The 17,350-nt window shown below is 36.1% G+C and overlaps 1 protein-coding gene across 3 annotated transcripts in view; it reads right to left on the reverse strand.

The window, feature by feature from the left end:
* ARMC3 (armadillo repeat containing 3) overlaps window positions 1-17,350 on the reverse strand; it is a 98,721-nt gene that overhangs the window by 67,430 nt on the left and 13,941 nt on the right. For 2 of the 3 annotated variants that reach the window (XM_064368439.1, XM_012450123.2), the window contains exons 3-7: window positions 15,109-15,226; window positions 6,561-6,686; window positions 3,057-3,125; window positions 2,630-2,805; window positions 173-367 (exon numbers count right to left, since the gene is read on the reverse strand). In XM_064368439.1, coding sequence (XP_064224509.1) covers window positions 173-367; window positions 2,630-2,805; window positions 3,057-3,125; window positions 6,561-6,686; window positions 15,109-15,226 — 684 coding nt within the window. The remainder of the gene's footprint in view (window positions 1-172; window positions 368-2,629; window positions 2,806-3,056; window positions 3,126-6,560; window positions 6,687-15,108; window positions 15,227-17,350) is intronic. The other variant, XM_064368440.1, reaches the window with a different exon arrangement.

A 17,350-nucleotide genomic window follows, 5' to 3' on the forward strand; every position in this document is an offset into this window, starting at 1 on the left:
TTAAATTGGCCTCGACAATTAGCCTGATTTAAGCAGACCAATAAACTTTCTGTAGCAATAAGCAAATTAATCCATTACACTTAATACGTGTTAAATAGAATAAAATTTCATTTTTGAACATTTGGGAGAGATACATTTCCTAATAGAGAATCAAATGAACGAAACTAAATACCTTAGTTTCTAGGATCTTAATAAGATGGTCCAATCCTTGATGGTCTCTTAGCATTGCTCGAGACTCTTTATCATTTGTAATAACACCTAAGGTTTTGAGAGCCAACAACTGAATAATTGGATATTCTGACTTCAAGAGATCTAAGATAGGAGGTATTGCATTTAGTTCTTGAAGTGTAGTTCGACACTGAAAATCCTGCCACAAAATACAAATGATCAAAATAATAAATTTGTAAGCAAAATACATTCTCAAGAATGGAGAAATTCTGTTTTCTAACACAAGAACGTAAGTTATAATTTTCTCATCTTTTATTCCAAATTCCTTTCCAAAATAACTCAAAAATGAGAAATCTTTCAATTGACATCACCAAAATATTTAACTGTAATACGTACACATTATTTACAACAGAAAATAAACATCTATGACTTTTGTAGTATCTATTATTCAGCAAATTTCAATTAAACAGCATTATAAAATCTATGCATAATGAAATTCTTTTCACACTTGGATATACTTCTTTAAATAGTAATTAATAAAATGAAATTATGGCATTGATTTCTTATCTCAATCAAATGGACTGTTTATGGAATACCTATTAGCATGCAGCACTGTTGACAGGCCCTCTGCATGCAAATTTACAGCAGCTTTATTCAGATACACGACCTTTATTTAAGACATTTACACAATCAAGGGGTCATTATAATCTTGACAGTTGTTGTGCCTGTATGTCTATGATTCTGGTGAGTGAAAAAGTGGGTGGTTAAGAAAACAAGCCACGAAGCCATGGAAAGCTCCCAAACTCTATTAAGACATGACACTTTTAATCAAAACATGATAAATATAAAATGGCACTAAAGGTGAAAAGGCTCCAATTAAAGCTGAGCTTTCCCCTGTCCATCCTTTTATTGATCTTTAATATGGAGCTTCCTTTAGACACAAAATTGTAGGTTGCTTTTTTTCATGGGTTGAATTGTGTCCCCCCAAAATATATGTTGAAGTCCTAACCCCAGTACTTGTTAATGTGACCTTATTGAAAACAGGGTCACTGGAGATGTAATTAGTTATGATGAGGTCATTCTGGAGTAAAGTGGGCCCTTAGTGGTGTCCTTGTACAATTGGTGTCCTTAGGAGAAAAAAATGACAGAGGGAGAGCTTACTGGGATGCAGCCATAAGCCAAGGGACTTTCTCCATCCTTTGATGGATGGCCGCCACCTGAAGCTGGGAAGAGGAAAGGAAGGATTTGATCTGGTCTTGGTGGGGGCGTGGCCCTACTGACACCTTGATTTTGGACTTCTGGCCTCCAGAACTGTGACTGTGTCTAGTTTGAAGCCACCTAGTTTGTAGTTCTTTGTTACAGCAGCCCTAGGAAACTAATACACAGTTTTTAGCTGGTACTGCTGTTGAGAATTGTGGAGGTGATTATTTTCATTTCTGCTTGATTAAAACAATAGGGAAATATTGCTCTAAGGAGTCTTGGGATTTAAAACACAAACACACTTAGAGAAATACTAATCAAAGGAGGTAAAGCCGAGGTGACTGGAGAAGGGAAAAGAGGGGCTAAGCTTCCTGTTGAGGGTGCCTTTTAGGGAGGGAGGAGTGAGGGTGAAACCAGTGAGTAGCAAAGGCATGCTGGGTCAGGAATTTTGCTTTTGCTGCCTTTTGATATGAGCCCATTTGTGTCTCTCTGCCTGGATATGTTGCCTCTCCATTAATCCTCCTCTTCACTCTCATTTTGGTATTTCCTACTCTCTTAATGGCCATTTAAAATTTGTGTCTTTCCATTTTCAGCTGATCTAAAGCTAATCACATGTGCATGCTAATTGTTAAGGAATCTAAGCAGCAGAGAAGGCTGTTCAAAGTGTCAGGAAGCTGACCTGCTGTGTGCATGAGGGTGTGTGTGTGTTCCATGTTCCTGGAGCCGAGGTGCAAAGGACAGGACTGTAGGGGAGGGGAAGGTTGGCAGTTTCCTTCCATTACAAAGGAAAGCATCACAGTGAGGTAGCGTCTATCTTACTATTGTGGATAATGAATTCTGTTCTGCATACTCAAATTATCAGATTTTTAGCAACAAATAAGCCTAAATCAACATCTCAGTACATTGAATAGGGTATATATTAACATCCAATATGCTCAGAGCACCAGGGTTCAATCAATAGTAACTGCCCAGGTTCCACATATTAGATTTCCTGTTTCAGAAGAAGCATGCCATTCTATTCTTTAAAAATAGAAATACATTTCCAAATACTTTTTCATGGGAGACAAAGACTTATCAAATGTGAAAACTGAAAGATCTACACTGCACTTCCATTATTTTTTCTCGGAATAATAAATACTAACCAGTAACAAGAATATCTAATGATGCAAAACTGGTGAGTTTTTAAAAGCTTTTTTTCTATTTTTAATGGGAAAATCTAAAATCAGCTTTCGTCAGAATACTTTTTAGAAATTAATCTTACCTGCACCAAGTTGTAAATGCATTCCATAGAATTCTTCTTTACATCTGGGTCTGGGCTACTCAGTAGTCTGATGAGTGGCTCTAATCCCCCATGTTCAAATATTTGCACTTTACTGGTGTACTCTGCAGACATGTTTGCTAGACAGAGACTAGCAAACTCATGGATAACTACTTCTTCTGTGTATCAAAAATAAATAACACAAGTATGCCAACTGCTTATTATTCAACCACTACCTTAAAATATGCCTTGGAAACCAAAGCTCCACGAATTGTATGTTGCTTACGGCTCACCTTTTTTACAAACTCAAAATTGACCTGTGGTTTGAGAGATTTTAATAACAATATTTCATGAGTGATTTTCAATATATAGTTTAATCAAGCGTAAAAAAATTTCCATTTTTTAAAACAGACATAGAATGCAAAGTTACCTTCTGGAGCGAGCTGAGCAATGACAGAATTCATGACGTCTAACTCCCTTAACAATTTTTTAACATCGTCTACAAAGGAAGAAACAGAATATTTATGTTTATTATTAATAATAATAGACTGGGTGCCGTGGTTTATGCCTGTAATCCCAGCACCTTGGGAGGCCAAGGCAGGTGAATCACTTGAGGTCAGGAGTTCGAGACCAGCCTGGTCAACATGGTGAAACCTCAACTCTACTAAAAATACAAAAATTAGCCAGGTGTGGTGGCATGCACCTGTAATCCCATCTACTTAGGAAGCTGAGGCAGGAGAATCACTTGAAGCTGGAAGGTAGAGGTTGCAATGAGCCAAGATCACGCCACTGCACTCCAGCCTGGGCAACAGAGTGAGACCCTGTCTCAAAATAATAATAACTATAATGGCAATATCTACTGAACAGTCCCTTATGAGACAGGTAATATCATTATCTGATTTTACAAATAAGGAAATTGAGGCTCAAAACCTCACAGCGAGTGGTGGGGCAGGTTTCATGCTCAAGTGGGGCTAACCGCACACATTCTCTAGCCTGCCTGTACTCCTCAATCATGAGCTGTACTTCCTTCTAAAACACTAGAAACAATAACCATGAAAGTGCAGAATGTGCCTGGAACACATATCTGAAGAGTTGAGTTACTGTGCCCTACATTTATTTATTATGTATTAGTAATCTTTTTATGTGTGTTGCTGGGAGGGTATTTTTAAATTTTGATTTTAATCTTGTACAGAGTGCAAATAAGAATTACCCAGCCTATTTCAATTAATACATCTTGGTTGCTTACATTCAATTTGATTATTAGAAATGACAAAAATGCTTAAAAGTAAGTATATTGACTTTCATAAAGTACATTTTTATACTATTTTTGTCAGCCTAATTAAAGCTAGACAGGTATGCCTATGTGCTGTGCTCTAACCTCAGTTCCATTGCTAACCGCCTGCATGACTTTGGGCAAATAAACTAATGCTTTGAGGTATCTTTCCTACTTTTAAAAGAAGGAGTTGCATAAGAGGTATTACAAAGTTTGTGTTTGTGTGTTTTTGTTTGGAGACGGGGTTTCGCTGTCACTCAGGCTGGAGTGCAGTGGTGTGATCATGGCTCACTGCAGACTCAATCTCCTGGGCTCAAGCAATCCTCCCACCTCAGCCTCCCAAAGTGCTGGGATTACAGGCATGAGCCACCATGCCTGGCCACAAAATATTTTTGTTTCTCAAATTCCCATGGTTTGGAAATAGAATAAAACATAAGAAATCAAAAAATTTTTCATTTTTTTAGGTTATAATTTTCCTTTTTTTGTTTTTGGTTAAGCATTCAATATGACACTGATATAGAATTATTACACGGGTATCCTTGTGATAAATTTAGGAAGGTCCATAATTCAATTGATTACTGCCTTATTTCCCTTCTCTGTGCCTCTGTTGCCTCAGATGTAAAGGGAATAATAATAGTACCTACCTCACAAAGCTGTTAGGATTAAATGATTTAGTATATCAATAGCACTTAGTATAGTGCCTGACCCCTTGTCAGGGCTATGTGTTAGCTACTATTATTATGATAGTCGAATTGGTGGGACATGCACTCCACCTTGACTGTCCTCATTCTGCTGCCATCTCTGGAAACACTCCCAAGCCTCTGCTTTACGGCACAGCCACCATCAGAGCTCGAAAAGTCACAGCCTTCCACTAAGGACACACAGAGCCCCAACAGCTTCTATCACCGCAGCTGCCCGCAAACAGTCTCTGTAGCTGAGGCTGTAATGGCACAGATGCCACACAAAACCGCCCTTCCACTTCTCTTCCCAACTTCCACTCATAACTGTCCCTGAACACACTCATACGACAGTCCCTGCTGGACATGGAATAAGGAGGCCTCACTGTCATCACACCAGATCCAGGGAAAAGAGGGTGCAGGGTAGGCAGGAAGACGAGGAAAGAATCCGTGCTTGTGTTTTGCTGAGATTATCGTAAGAGGGTGAAAGTTTGGTTTTACCCATGTGCCATGATAGGCACGTGTTTATTCATAGCAGCCTAAGTTTCATGTTAGAATTCAGTCTCTACTAAGAGTGTCATTTAAAATTTATTATGAGTTAGGCGGGGCACAGTGGCTCATGCCTGTAATCCCAGCACTATGGGAGGCCGAGATGGATGGATCACGAGGTCAGGAGTTCGAGACCAGCGGGGTCAACATGGTGAAACCCCATCTCCACTAAAAAAATACAAAAATTAACCATGCATGGTGGTGTGTGCCTGTAATCCCAGCTACTCAGGAGACTGAGGCAGGAGAATTGCTTGAATCCGGGAGGCAGAAATTGCAGTGAGCTGAGATTATACCACTGCACTCCAGCCTGGGCAACAGAGCAAGACTCTGTCTCAAAAAAAAACAAAAACTGTAAGTTACAGCGTTTTGGTGGATGTCTCAAAAACTACCACTAGAAAATGACAAGGAAAATATACCCTGTTTGTAAGTCAGAGACTGCCTTTATTGGCTTGGTTTTGGTCAAACTGATATTCTAATGGACATAATAGCATCTTTTAACTAATATTATACAATCACATTATTAAATTAATATGTTCTTTAGTATTATATATTGTATATTAATATAATTATACAATATTATGATATAACATAACTGATATTAATTGTATTATTAATCACATAGTAATGTTAATTATGTACATATATGATTAATATTACATGTTATATACTATATATTAATATAATATTAATTATGTGACATAATATTCCAAGCAATAGGTCTGATTTAAGAAGTAAATGCACTTTTTTTAATTTATTTTTTTGAGACACAGTCTCACTCTGTTGTCCAGGCTGGAGTGCAGTGGCATGATCTCAGCTCACTGCAACCTCCACCTCCCAGGTTCAAGTGATTCTCCTGCCTCAGCCTCCTGAGTAGCTGGGACTACAGGCACACACCACTATGCCTGGCTAATTTTTGTATTTTTAGTAGAGATGGGGTTTCACCATGTTGGCCAGGCAGGTCGCAAATTCCTGACCTCAGGTGATCCACCTACCTTGGTAAATGCACATTTAAATTTCTCTTTTGCAAAATATAGTTTGCAGTTTCAAAATCAGTTTATCAAAGCTCTTTAGGTTTTGTTCGCTATGAAATACATCTGAAATGTAACATACATATAGGCAGGCAAATTACATCACACTAACTCAAGAAAAAATGATTTTCATTTTAAGAGAAGATGATTGCTTTCTCAGCTTGTAGGACTACATCACCAACCCTGAGAGGAGTTTTTGCATGGATGTGCTTGCATATATTTTCCTGTTTTAAAATTATCCCTTAAAATGTGAAATCACACATTTGCTGCATTAAACTGATGTCATGTTTTTGTGAACATTAAAGTCAGTTTAAATAAAACTGAAACAAATTCTTTAATGTTAAATTTAAAAGAATGATAATGTGTTACATGGGATTATTTGATGATTTTTTAAAGTTGCTACTTACTATTAGAAGCCAGGATTCCAAATATCATAGTAGCATTTCTTCTTACAATTTTGTCTTCGTGGGTGAGTAGTTTAGTTAAAGGTTCCACAGCTCCAAGTTCAAGGAGGGTTGTTTTATTTTCCTCACCTGACGTCACACGTAAAACAAAAACCACACATGGATATCATTGATCTCAGCAGCATTCTGCCCTGTGCCATTCCAATTTCTTATTTGCCATTTGCCTTTCACATTACTCTTGGCTTCCGCTGGTATTTCCCTCAGAATGAACTTACAGCACAGGCATCCCGGACACTTCCTCCTCTCCCTTCCTGTTTCCGAAGCTGGCTTCATCTTATCTTCAGTTCTGAGCTCACACTGCCCCTCCTTGGAGCAGTCCCCCGCAATCACCCTATCTACTGCTGTTACCGCATCCAAGTGTTTCTTACCTCTCTTTATCCTGTTGTATTTTTGTCATATCACTTGACAACATCTGTGTTTTGCTTGCCTATGCCATGATAACTCTCCATCATGAAGATACCCTTTTTTGCCCTGTTCTCTCATACCCCTGGTGCCTAGCACAATGCCGGTCATGTAACAGGCACTCAGTAAATGCTTCCTTGCATAATTAATTAGTTCTAGCCCCTTTTTGTAGATTCAGTAGAATTGTCTATAGATGTCATCACATTAATTTTATGTGCCAAAGTGACTGAGCTAAGGGATGCACAGATAGCTACTAAAACATTTCTGGGTGTGTCTGCAAGGGTGTTTCTGGAAGAGATTAACATTTGAATCTCTCGACTGAGTGAAGATGTGCGCTCACCAATGTGTGTGGGCAATATCCAATCTGCTCAGGGCTTGAGTAGAACAGAACGGTATAAAAAGGAAAAATCCTCTCTCTTTTTTCGGCTGGGACACCTATCTTCTCTTGCCCTAAGACATTAGAGCTCCTGTTCTCAGGCCTTTGGACTCTAGGACTTTATAGTAGCTTTGGTTCTCTGGCCTTAGGACAAGACTGAATTACATCCCCGGCTTTCCTTGTTCTCCTGCTTGCACATGGCATTATTGTGGGATTTTTCAGCCTCCACAATCATGTGAGCCAGTTCCCATTACAAATGTTTTCATATGTATCTGCATATGTTTTATTGGTTCTCTTTCTCTAGAGAATCCTGAGTAATACAATGCAAAAGATTACTGTAATAATAGAGAAAGCTGAAATGGAGGAGGGGTGTTTATGGGAACTTTACTTCTCATTTTTCTTTTTTTTTTTTTTTCAGACAGGGTCTTGCTCTGTCACCCAGGCTGGAGTGCAGTGGCATGATCATGGCTCTCTGCAGTCTCAACCTCCTGGGCTCAAGCAATTCTCTCACCTCAGTCTCCTGAGTAGCTGAGACTACAGGCAAATGCCACCACATCCAGCTAATTTTTTTTTCAAGATTTTTGTAGAGATGGGGTCTCAGTATGTTTCCCAGGCTGGTCTCAAACTCACGGATTCAAGTGATCCTCCTGTCTGGGCTTCCCAAAGTGCTGGGATTACAGGCTCTACAAGCAACTAAACCTGGCCTCATTTTTCTATAAACCTAAAACTGCTTACAGGAAAAACAGCCTAGAATTTTTTTTAAAGATATTCTACAAATTGTGAGAAAAATTCTGCAAATACATATCTGATACAGAAGTAAAGGATGTGTATCCAGAATATAGAGAGAATTTCTAAAACCAAATAAAAAAATAACCAAATTTTAAAATATATATGAACAAATTATTTGTACAGATACTTCACCAAAGAGGATGTATGATGATGATAAAGTACACTTTTCTCTACATCATTAGTCATTAGGGAAATGCAAATTAAAACCACAATGAGATACCACTTCACACTACAAGGATTACTGTCATCAAAAAGATGAACAAGTGCCAGCTAGTGTAGGGAGAAATTGGAACCCTCAGACATTGCTGGTGAGAATATAAAACAGTACGAATCACTTTGGAAAATGGTTTGGCAACTTCTTTAAAAGTTGACGTACCCCTACCATATGACCCAGGCAAACTGTGGTAAATCCATATAATGGAATAGTACTCAGCAACAAAAACAAATACTATGATATGAATTAATCTCAAAATAATTAGGGTGAGTGAACAGAGCCAGATTATGTCATCTTGTATAAATTAAACAGAGATAGTTTTACCTCTTTTTCTAATCTGTGAGAAAGTTTTTAACTACAAATTTTCTGGATGTCTTTTATTTCTTTTTCTTGCCTGATTGCATTGGCTAGAACCTCCCATACAATGTTGAATAAAGATGATGATAGCAGACATCCTTCTTTTGTTCCTGATCTTAAGGGGAAAGCATTTAGTTTTTTTTTTTTACCATTAAATGTGATGTAAGCCATAGGCTTTTTTTGTAGATATCTTTTATCAGGTAGAGAAAGTTTATATCTATTCCTACTTTGCAGACATATTTTATCAAAAATGTTGGATTTTGCCAAAAAGATCATATGGTTTTTCTTTTTTAAAGATTTATATTTTTTTCTGATTGCTGCTATAATAAATAACAAATCTAGTGGTTTATCAACAACACAAATTTTTTACGGTTTGGAAGTCAGAAGTTGGATACATATCTCAGTTGGTGAAATTCAAAGTGTTGACAGGGCTACCTGTGCTCTTTGGGAGCTAAGCTCTATGGCAGAATCCATTTCCTTTTCTTTTCCACATAGTATGCCTTGCCAAGCGAGCCCCTTTCATCTTCAAAGCCCAATATCACACCCTTCTGACCTCTGTGTCCACCATCACATCTTCTCCAAATCTGACACTCTTGCTTCCTCCTTTGACCAATAAGGGCCTTTGTGATTGTGTTGGCCCTACCTAGATAATCCAAGGAAATCTCCTCATCTCATAGTCAGTTGATTAGCAACTTTAATTCTATCAGCATTCTTATTTCTCCCTTGTCATGTAACATACTATTTTCACAGCTTCCAGGGATGTGATATTTTCTGATGTGATATTTTGGGGTTCTTTTTCTACCTACCACACATGGTAAAATGCCTTGATTGATTTTCATATGTTAAACCAACCTTGCAATTGGGGAATAAGAGTCATTTAGTCATGGTATGTTAGCTTTTTTAATAGATTGTTGAATTTAATTTGCTGACATTTTGTTTAGAATTTTTACATCTATGTTAATGAGGCATATTGACTTGCAGATTTCTTTTTTTTTTTTTGCCTTTTTCTATTTGGGGTTTACAGTAATGGTGGCTTCACAGAATGAACTAAGAAGTATTCCACCCTTTTAAATTTTCTGAAAGTATTTGTGTATAATTGGTATTATTTCTTCCTTAAATGTTTCATAGAATTTACCAGTAAAACCATCTAGACCTGGAGTTTTATTTGTGAGAAAGTTTTTAACTATCAATTTCAGTTTTTGTAATATAGAGCTATTCAAGCTCTCTTTTTTTAAGTGAACTTGGAAATTTAGGTCTTGAAATAAACTTGTTCACTTAATCTAAGTTGTACAATTTATTGGTATTAATTTATTCATAATATTCCTATTATCCTGTTAATATCTGTAGGATCTCTAGTGATGTCCCCTCTCCCACTCCTGATAGTGATAATTTGTCTTCTCTCTCATTTTATTAATCCATTTAGAGGTTAATCATTCTTATTGATCTCAAAAAAACAGCTTTTCATTTTTATGGCTCATCAGTTTTTTCTGTTTTCTGTTTTGTTGATTTATACTGAGATATCTGTTATAGCCTTATTATTACTAACTTTTGGGTTACTTTGGTCTTTTTCTAGTTTAAGATGGAAGCTGAGGATACTGGTTTCAGAATTTTCTTGTTTTCCAGTATAGGTATATAGCACAATAAACTTCTCTCTAAGCAGTTTTATAGCATCCTTCACTGTGTTTTAATTTTCAATTCTGATTTTTGTTTTGATTTCTTATTTGATTCATGAGTCATTTAAGGGTATGTTATTTACTTTCTAACTACTTAACAATTATCCTGAGTTTTCTGCATTATTGATTTCTAATTTAATTCCACTGTGGTATGAGAATATATTTTGTGTTATTGGAATCACTTAAAATTTATTGAGGCTTATTTTATGGCCCAGAATATGATCTATTTTGATAAATGTTCTGTATGCACTTGAAAAAAGTTGTGTATTCTACTGCTCTTAAAGTGTTCTATAAATATTAATTAGGTTAAATACACTGATATTGATTGTCAAATCCTTTATATCCTTATATATTTGCTGGCTACTTGTTCTCTCATTTGTTGAGAGGAGCATTGAAATCTCCAGCTTTAATTGTTGATACCTATTTCTCCTTGCATGATTAGCTTTGTGTATTTTAAATATCTCACATTCAGTACATGACTGTTTAAGATTTTTTGGTCTTTTCATTAACTGATCCCTTTATCATTATAAAATGACCTTCTTTATCCCTGGTACTATTCTCTTCTCTGTTTACTTTTATAATATTAATATTTCTGTTATTAATGCTTGGGCTTTTTTTTGATTCATGCTAGCATGACATATCTGTTGTCATCCTTTTAAGTTTCTTTGTCTTTATATTCTAAGTGCAGTTCTTGAAGGCAGCATGTAGTTAACTCTTGCTTTTATCCAACATATCAGTTTCTTCCTGTTAATCAAGGTATTTAGGACATTTATAGTTAATTTTTGATATGATTAGATTAAATATCTTATTTGTTTTTTATATGTCCCATTATTCCCTGTTTGCATTTTTCTTCATATTCTGCCTTCTTTTCTATCTATTGAATATTATCATTCCATTTTATTTTTTTCTATTGAATATTATTCCATTTTATTTTTTTCATTGGCTTATTTAATATTATCCTTTGTTTTGTTATCTTAGTGGTTGCATTAGGATTGCAGTATACATCTTTGACTTATCACAGTCTGCTCTCAAGTGGTATTGTGCCACTTCACATATGAGATCCTAACAATAGTATACTTCCATTTTTTCCCTTTCTACCTTGGGGCTCTTGTTGCCATCTATTTCACTTATACATATGTTTCAGACTGTACAATATATGATTATTTCTGTTTAAAATAATAAATTTGCTTTTGACGGTGATTCAAATAGCAAGAAAAAACATATATGTTGCCATTTCTAGCTCTCTGTATTCTTTTTTGTAGATCTATATTTCCATCTGGTGTTACTTCTTTCTGCCTGAAAGGCCTCTTTTTATTATAAGTAGTAGTATAGATCTGCTGGTAACAAATTATTGTAGCTTTTTTATATTTGAAAATAAAACTTTATTTCACCTGTGTCTTTGAAAGATTTTTTTCTGGATATGTAGTTCTGGGTTGAAAGTTTTTATTTATCTTTCATTCTTTAAAGATTTTTGCTCTACTGACTTCTCACTTGTATAACATCTGATGACAAATCATCCTTATTTATAATTCGTTATTATCTATTGTCATTCTTTGTTTATTTGAATATAACATGTTTTTACTCATTCTGGCTGCTTTTAAGATTTTCTCTTTCTCTCTAGTTTTGAGCAATTTGGTTATAATGTACTATGGCATAGTTTACTTCATATTCTTTGCACTTGGGTTTTGGCAAACTTTTTGGATTCATGGACTTAGAGTTTTCATTAGATTTAGGGAAATTTCAGCCATATTTCTTCAAATGCTTTTTCTGTCCCTGTCTCCCTTTTTCAGAGACTCCAGTTACACCTATATTGGACACATGAACTTTTCTCATACCTTATTGAATTTCTGTTCATCTTTTTAAAATTTGTTTTTCACTGTCCTTCATTTTGGATACTTTGTGTTACTATGTCTTCAAGTTCATTAATCTTTTCTTCTGAGATGTTTAATCTGCATTTATCCAAGCCTATATATTTTTCATTTCAGATATTGAAGTTTTCATCTCTAGAAGTGGTATTTGGGTCTGTCTTGTAGCTTCCATGTTTTTATTTTCTATACATATAGAATACAGTTGTAATTAATTTTTAAATGTCTTTTCCTGCTAAGTTTAACATCTGGGTCAATTTTGATTTACTGGTTGTTTTATATCTTATTATGCATTTTTTCTGCTTTTCATGCCTGGTAATTTTTTTTTATTGGATGTAAGACATTTTGAATTTTACCTTATTAGGCAATGGCTATTTCTGTATTCTTGATATTTTTTTCAGGGACAAATTAAGTTACTTGGAAACAACTTGATCCTTTCAAGTCTTGCTTTTAATATTTACTAGGTGGTACTAGAACAGTGTACCATCTAGGACTAATTATTTTTCATAGTGAGGCAAGACTCCTCTGTGTATTCTACATAGTGCTCCATGAATTCTGAGATTTCAGTCTGGCTGATGGGAACAGGTACTACTACTAGCCCTATGTGAGCACCAGACACTATTATCCCAATTCTTTGGGTGCCTCTTTGTCTGACTGTTTCCCTCACATGTACATGCTGTTCACAACTCTCCTAAATACAAGAATGGGATCCTTTACAGATCTCCTGAGTTCTCCTTCTGTGAAACTCATTCCTCTCCTTTACTCTGTCCTAAAAACTCTAAATGCTTTTATCTCCCTGGACTCTCAGGTTTGTCTTCTTAACTCAGAGAGTCCACCAGGTTACCCTTTCCAGTGCTATGTCCAAAAAGCTCTCTGAAGTCAAAAATCTGAGGTAATCATAGGTTTACTTCCTTTGATTCCTGTCTCTCAGTGGTCACTGCCCTTTATTATCTGATGTTGATGGTCTTGTCAACTGTTATTTCATATATCTGGTTTATTTTCTTCATTGTTTCTACCAATAGACTAAGTGTACTCTACCTTTACATATTAGGTCTGTTCATACATTGTTTCAGGCAGTAGAGTGGTCCATCTTGGCCAGAAGCCAAAGTCCTATCTTTTTTAACTGTAGAAAATACTACTAGTATAAAACATCAGACTTACAATTATTTCTGTATTTATTTCATATGAAATACATGCCTATCTAATTCTTCATGTCATGCAAAAAGAGATTACACATAATTAGATACATGTGACAGTCAGATGATATATAATAACTCTGTAAGACTGAATGGGATTCATGCTGCCATAGATACACAATCCAATATCTCCCTGAAATTTGACCCAGGATTCTACACCAACCACTCAAAAAGGTATAGTACCTTCCAGAACCACTCTGGTTTACATCTGGATTCCCAATGATGACCTGAGTGACAAAGCAAGGTGAGTATTGTAACCTTGGCTAATTGGAGACTTTGTTGTTCTCTCATTCAAGTTCCAACACAATATTTCAAGTATTGTTTATTTAAAACAAAATTGTTCCCATCTTAGTTTGAAATGTTTTATTTAAAAAAAAAAAAAAAAAAAAAAAGCAGTTACACTAAACTCCCAATTGGGGTATTTTGTACCTGAACCAGGATTTGTCTGATTTTAAGAATCATTAGACTGGGGTTATGGATTTTTAAGGAAAATAACACAGAAATAAAGCGTCATTTTCATCACATCATATCAAAGGCACCTATTGTCAATATGACTTATCACAGTTGATGGTTGTTTGTTTGTTTTTTGAGACAGGGTCTCATTCTGCTGCCCAGGCTGGAGTGTAGTGGCACAATCTCCGCTCACTGCAACCTCTGCCTCCCAGGGTCAAGCAGTCCTCACACCTCAGCCTCCCAAGTAGCTGGGACTGTGGGCATGTGCCATCACACCAGGCTAATGTTTTTATTTTTTGTAGAGGTGGAGTTTCACCATGTTGCCAAGGCTGGTCTTGAACTCCTGAGCTCAAGCGATCTCCCACCTCAGCCTCCTGAGTAGCTGGGACTACAAGCATGCACCATCACAGACGGCTAGTTGTTGTATTTTTTTGTAGAGATGAGGCTTTGCCACATTGCCATGGCTGGTTTCAAACTCCTGGGATCAAGTGATCCACCCACCTTGGCCTTCCAAAGTGCTGAGATTACAGGCATGAGCCAACATGCCCAGATGGTTGATGTGGATTTTCATCACCTAGCTGAGGTAGTGTTTGTAAGGTTTATCCCTTGCAAGATTGTTTTCCCCCATTTCTATATTTACTCTTTGGAAATAAGTCACTCTGTACATCTCCCACTCAAAGAGTGGGAAGTTATACTTCACCTCCTTGAAGTTAGAGTGTCTGCATAAACTATTAGGAATTCTGCATGGGGATTTGTCTCTTCACTTCCATTTATTTATTCATTCATGTATTTATATCAGTATGGACTCATGGATACTTATTTTCCACTTGGATTATAACCTAATACTATTTTACTTTGTTGTTCTAATTGTTCCAGCCTTGACCATTGGGAGTTCTTTTAGCACCTGTGACATTTACAATTTCTAAAACTACAATGAAACCTTCAGAATGACTGTTCTATCCAATGATTAAATTACTCCTTAAGATTAAGCTAGGCACTCAGGGAGAGACACTGCTTTCAGTTAATGCATTAAATAATATTCGGGTTGTCTGAAATAATTCATCTGACAGCAAGTAAGTGAAAGACTAGGAAGAAAAGTGCCCATGATGTAGTAAATATTTTTAAAAATTAATGAAATGGAAATATAAACTGAAAAAAATCCAAACCTTTTAAAGCAAATTTATAAATGGCTTCACATGCTTTAGCCAAAATTTCCTCTTCTGGAGAATGAAGCATTAACACCACAGTTGCTGCTTTCTTGCTTTCAATTATTAATGGATCAAACTGAAAGGCAGAAAGAAAACTATCAGGTTCACAAATGAGCTTTAAAAATCACATTAAAAATGAATGGGTCTTAAAACTTAAAGAGAACAGAATCTTGCAAAAAGGATGTGGTCACTGCCCAATAAGTGCATTGCAAAGTTTTTCATTTTAAAAAAACATCAACCGCTAGAGAAACAATTGTTAGCATTGGTGGCCTTGGAATTCCTGGGGTGTGGTGGGAAGAGCAACATGTTTTGGAAGCTGATGGGTCTAGTTTCTCAATTTAGTCACGTGGAATCCAAATGACTTATGCTCCTTGAATGTCAATTTCTTTTTCTGTTTAAGATAGAGTAGCTATCTCAAAGGAGCAAGGAGAGGAGTAGAGGCATGTATGTAAAGCACTTAGCACGTCATCTGGCTCATGACAGATGTACATCAAATGACATGTTGTTATGCTTACTCAATACACAAAATCCTTGAGCACCTGTATATGTTTGATTTTCTGACCATCTCAATAATCAATACTTGCTTTCCAACCACTAGACTCTAGAAAAGCAGGAATTACATATGTGAAACAATAAAAAGCCAGTAGAAAACAGCATATAACATAATAGAAAATTGAATAAAATCTGGGACAGGGGAAATGATAATACAGTCTAAAGAAAAAGTATAGGACTCTAAGAAGACCTGTGTCCTGAGAATTCAAGTGTAATTAAAATGAGCTATTGTTCATAATACATAGAGGCTTTCTGTGGCTAAGGAGAAAACAAATTATTACACTATTTTTCTTCCATTTCCAGAGACTAATGGAGGATGGAGTTCTGCTTAGGATAAAGTTAAAAAAAACAAACCAGTATTTCAAAGCTTTAGCTGGTTCTTTGTGTTGGCTTTCCTATATGGACATCTTACTAAGATATGGAATATTTTTAAGATTGTTTTATTTTACGTAGAGAATGGAGAAATGCATTACTCTGATTACTCCAAGGATATATAATTTTGTAAGTTTGGAAGAGTAAAGAAGATGGCGAGAAACAATGACCTTAAAGGACATAGCCAGGATAAAACTTCCTCCTTGGAGGAGAAATGGCTGTTGAATTTCAGAACAGCATTGTCTAACATCCAAAGTAAAGCTGCTGTTTTTCTATGGCTCCCTCTATACTAGAAGCTCTAAGAGTTACAAAAGTCTTGTTTGTTCTTAAACCACTTACACTCTTTTAGAGAATACAAATCTTCAGTAAAAAGTCAATTGTGTACACCAGGTTTGTGGCTTTTGTATTTCTAGTGACATGATCCAGTGAGAAAAAGTGGCCTCTAGCTGAGCCAAGAGCAATGGTTGGGATGCTGGCCGCAACACTGATCAAGAGAGCAGAAGGCCCTGGAAATCCACAGAACTCTTAAGGGAGGACTTCTGAATGTAGGTAGGGTTTGGGACTTGAGAACCATCTTATTTAGGTATTAAAGAGTAGCCCCAGAATGTCTGAGGACCTCACATCACCCAGGTGACACAGCTGACCACAGTTTTTTTAATCTAAAAAGATAGGAAGCTGGATTACATGATCTCCTCCAGATAAAACATTTTAGGATTCTGTAAAGTGCAAAACACATGGCAGGGACAATAAATACTATGATGAGAATGGGGAAATTAATTTGAAACTGGGGTAGATAGAGAAAGCTCCATGGACATGGTAGAATTTAAGATAAGATTTGAAGAGCAGATAAAATGGGATGGATGGTAATAAGGAAGGATACGCAAATGGAGAAGACTACACAAGATGCTTTAAAATGGGAATAAATGTTTGTTTATTGTGGATAAAATATTAGCTTGACCAAATAGAAAATATATAACAAGAAGCAGAAATAATATTAAATAATAAGAAACAAAGACCTTAGCAAATGACCTGTACCTTTCCTTCTCCTAACTGTTTATTGAGGATAATCAACAAAGGTCCAAGGGAAAAGAATTGTGACTCTGGAAGTTTATATCTGGCTAGGTTATCGTCTGATGTTTGGGCATTCACAAACTCAAAAAGTGTATCAACCTTATGATCTTAAACAAATTGCTCAAGCAAAATCTCCAGCCAAAAGTGGGGAGGACCAAAATATAAAAACAATTGTGGTGGATCAATAAATACCAAAAAATATATT

This window comes from Aotus nancymaae, unplaced genomic scaffold, assembly GCF_030222135.1.
Source record: "Aotus nancymaae isolate 86718 unplaced genomic scaffold, 86718_ANA_hifiasm-v0.15.2.pri h1tg000077l, whole genome shotgun sequence".
NCBI classification, from domain to species: Eukaryota; Metazoa; Chordata; class Mammalia; order Primates; family Aotidae; genus Aotus; species Aotus nancymaae.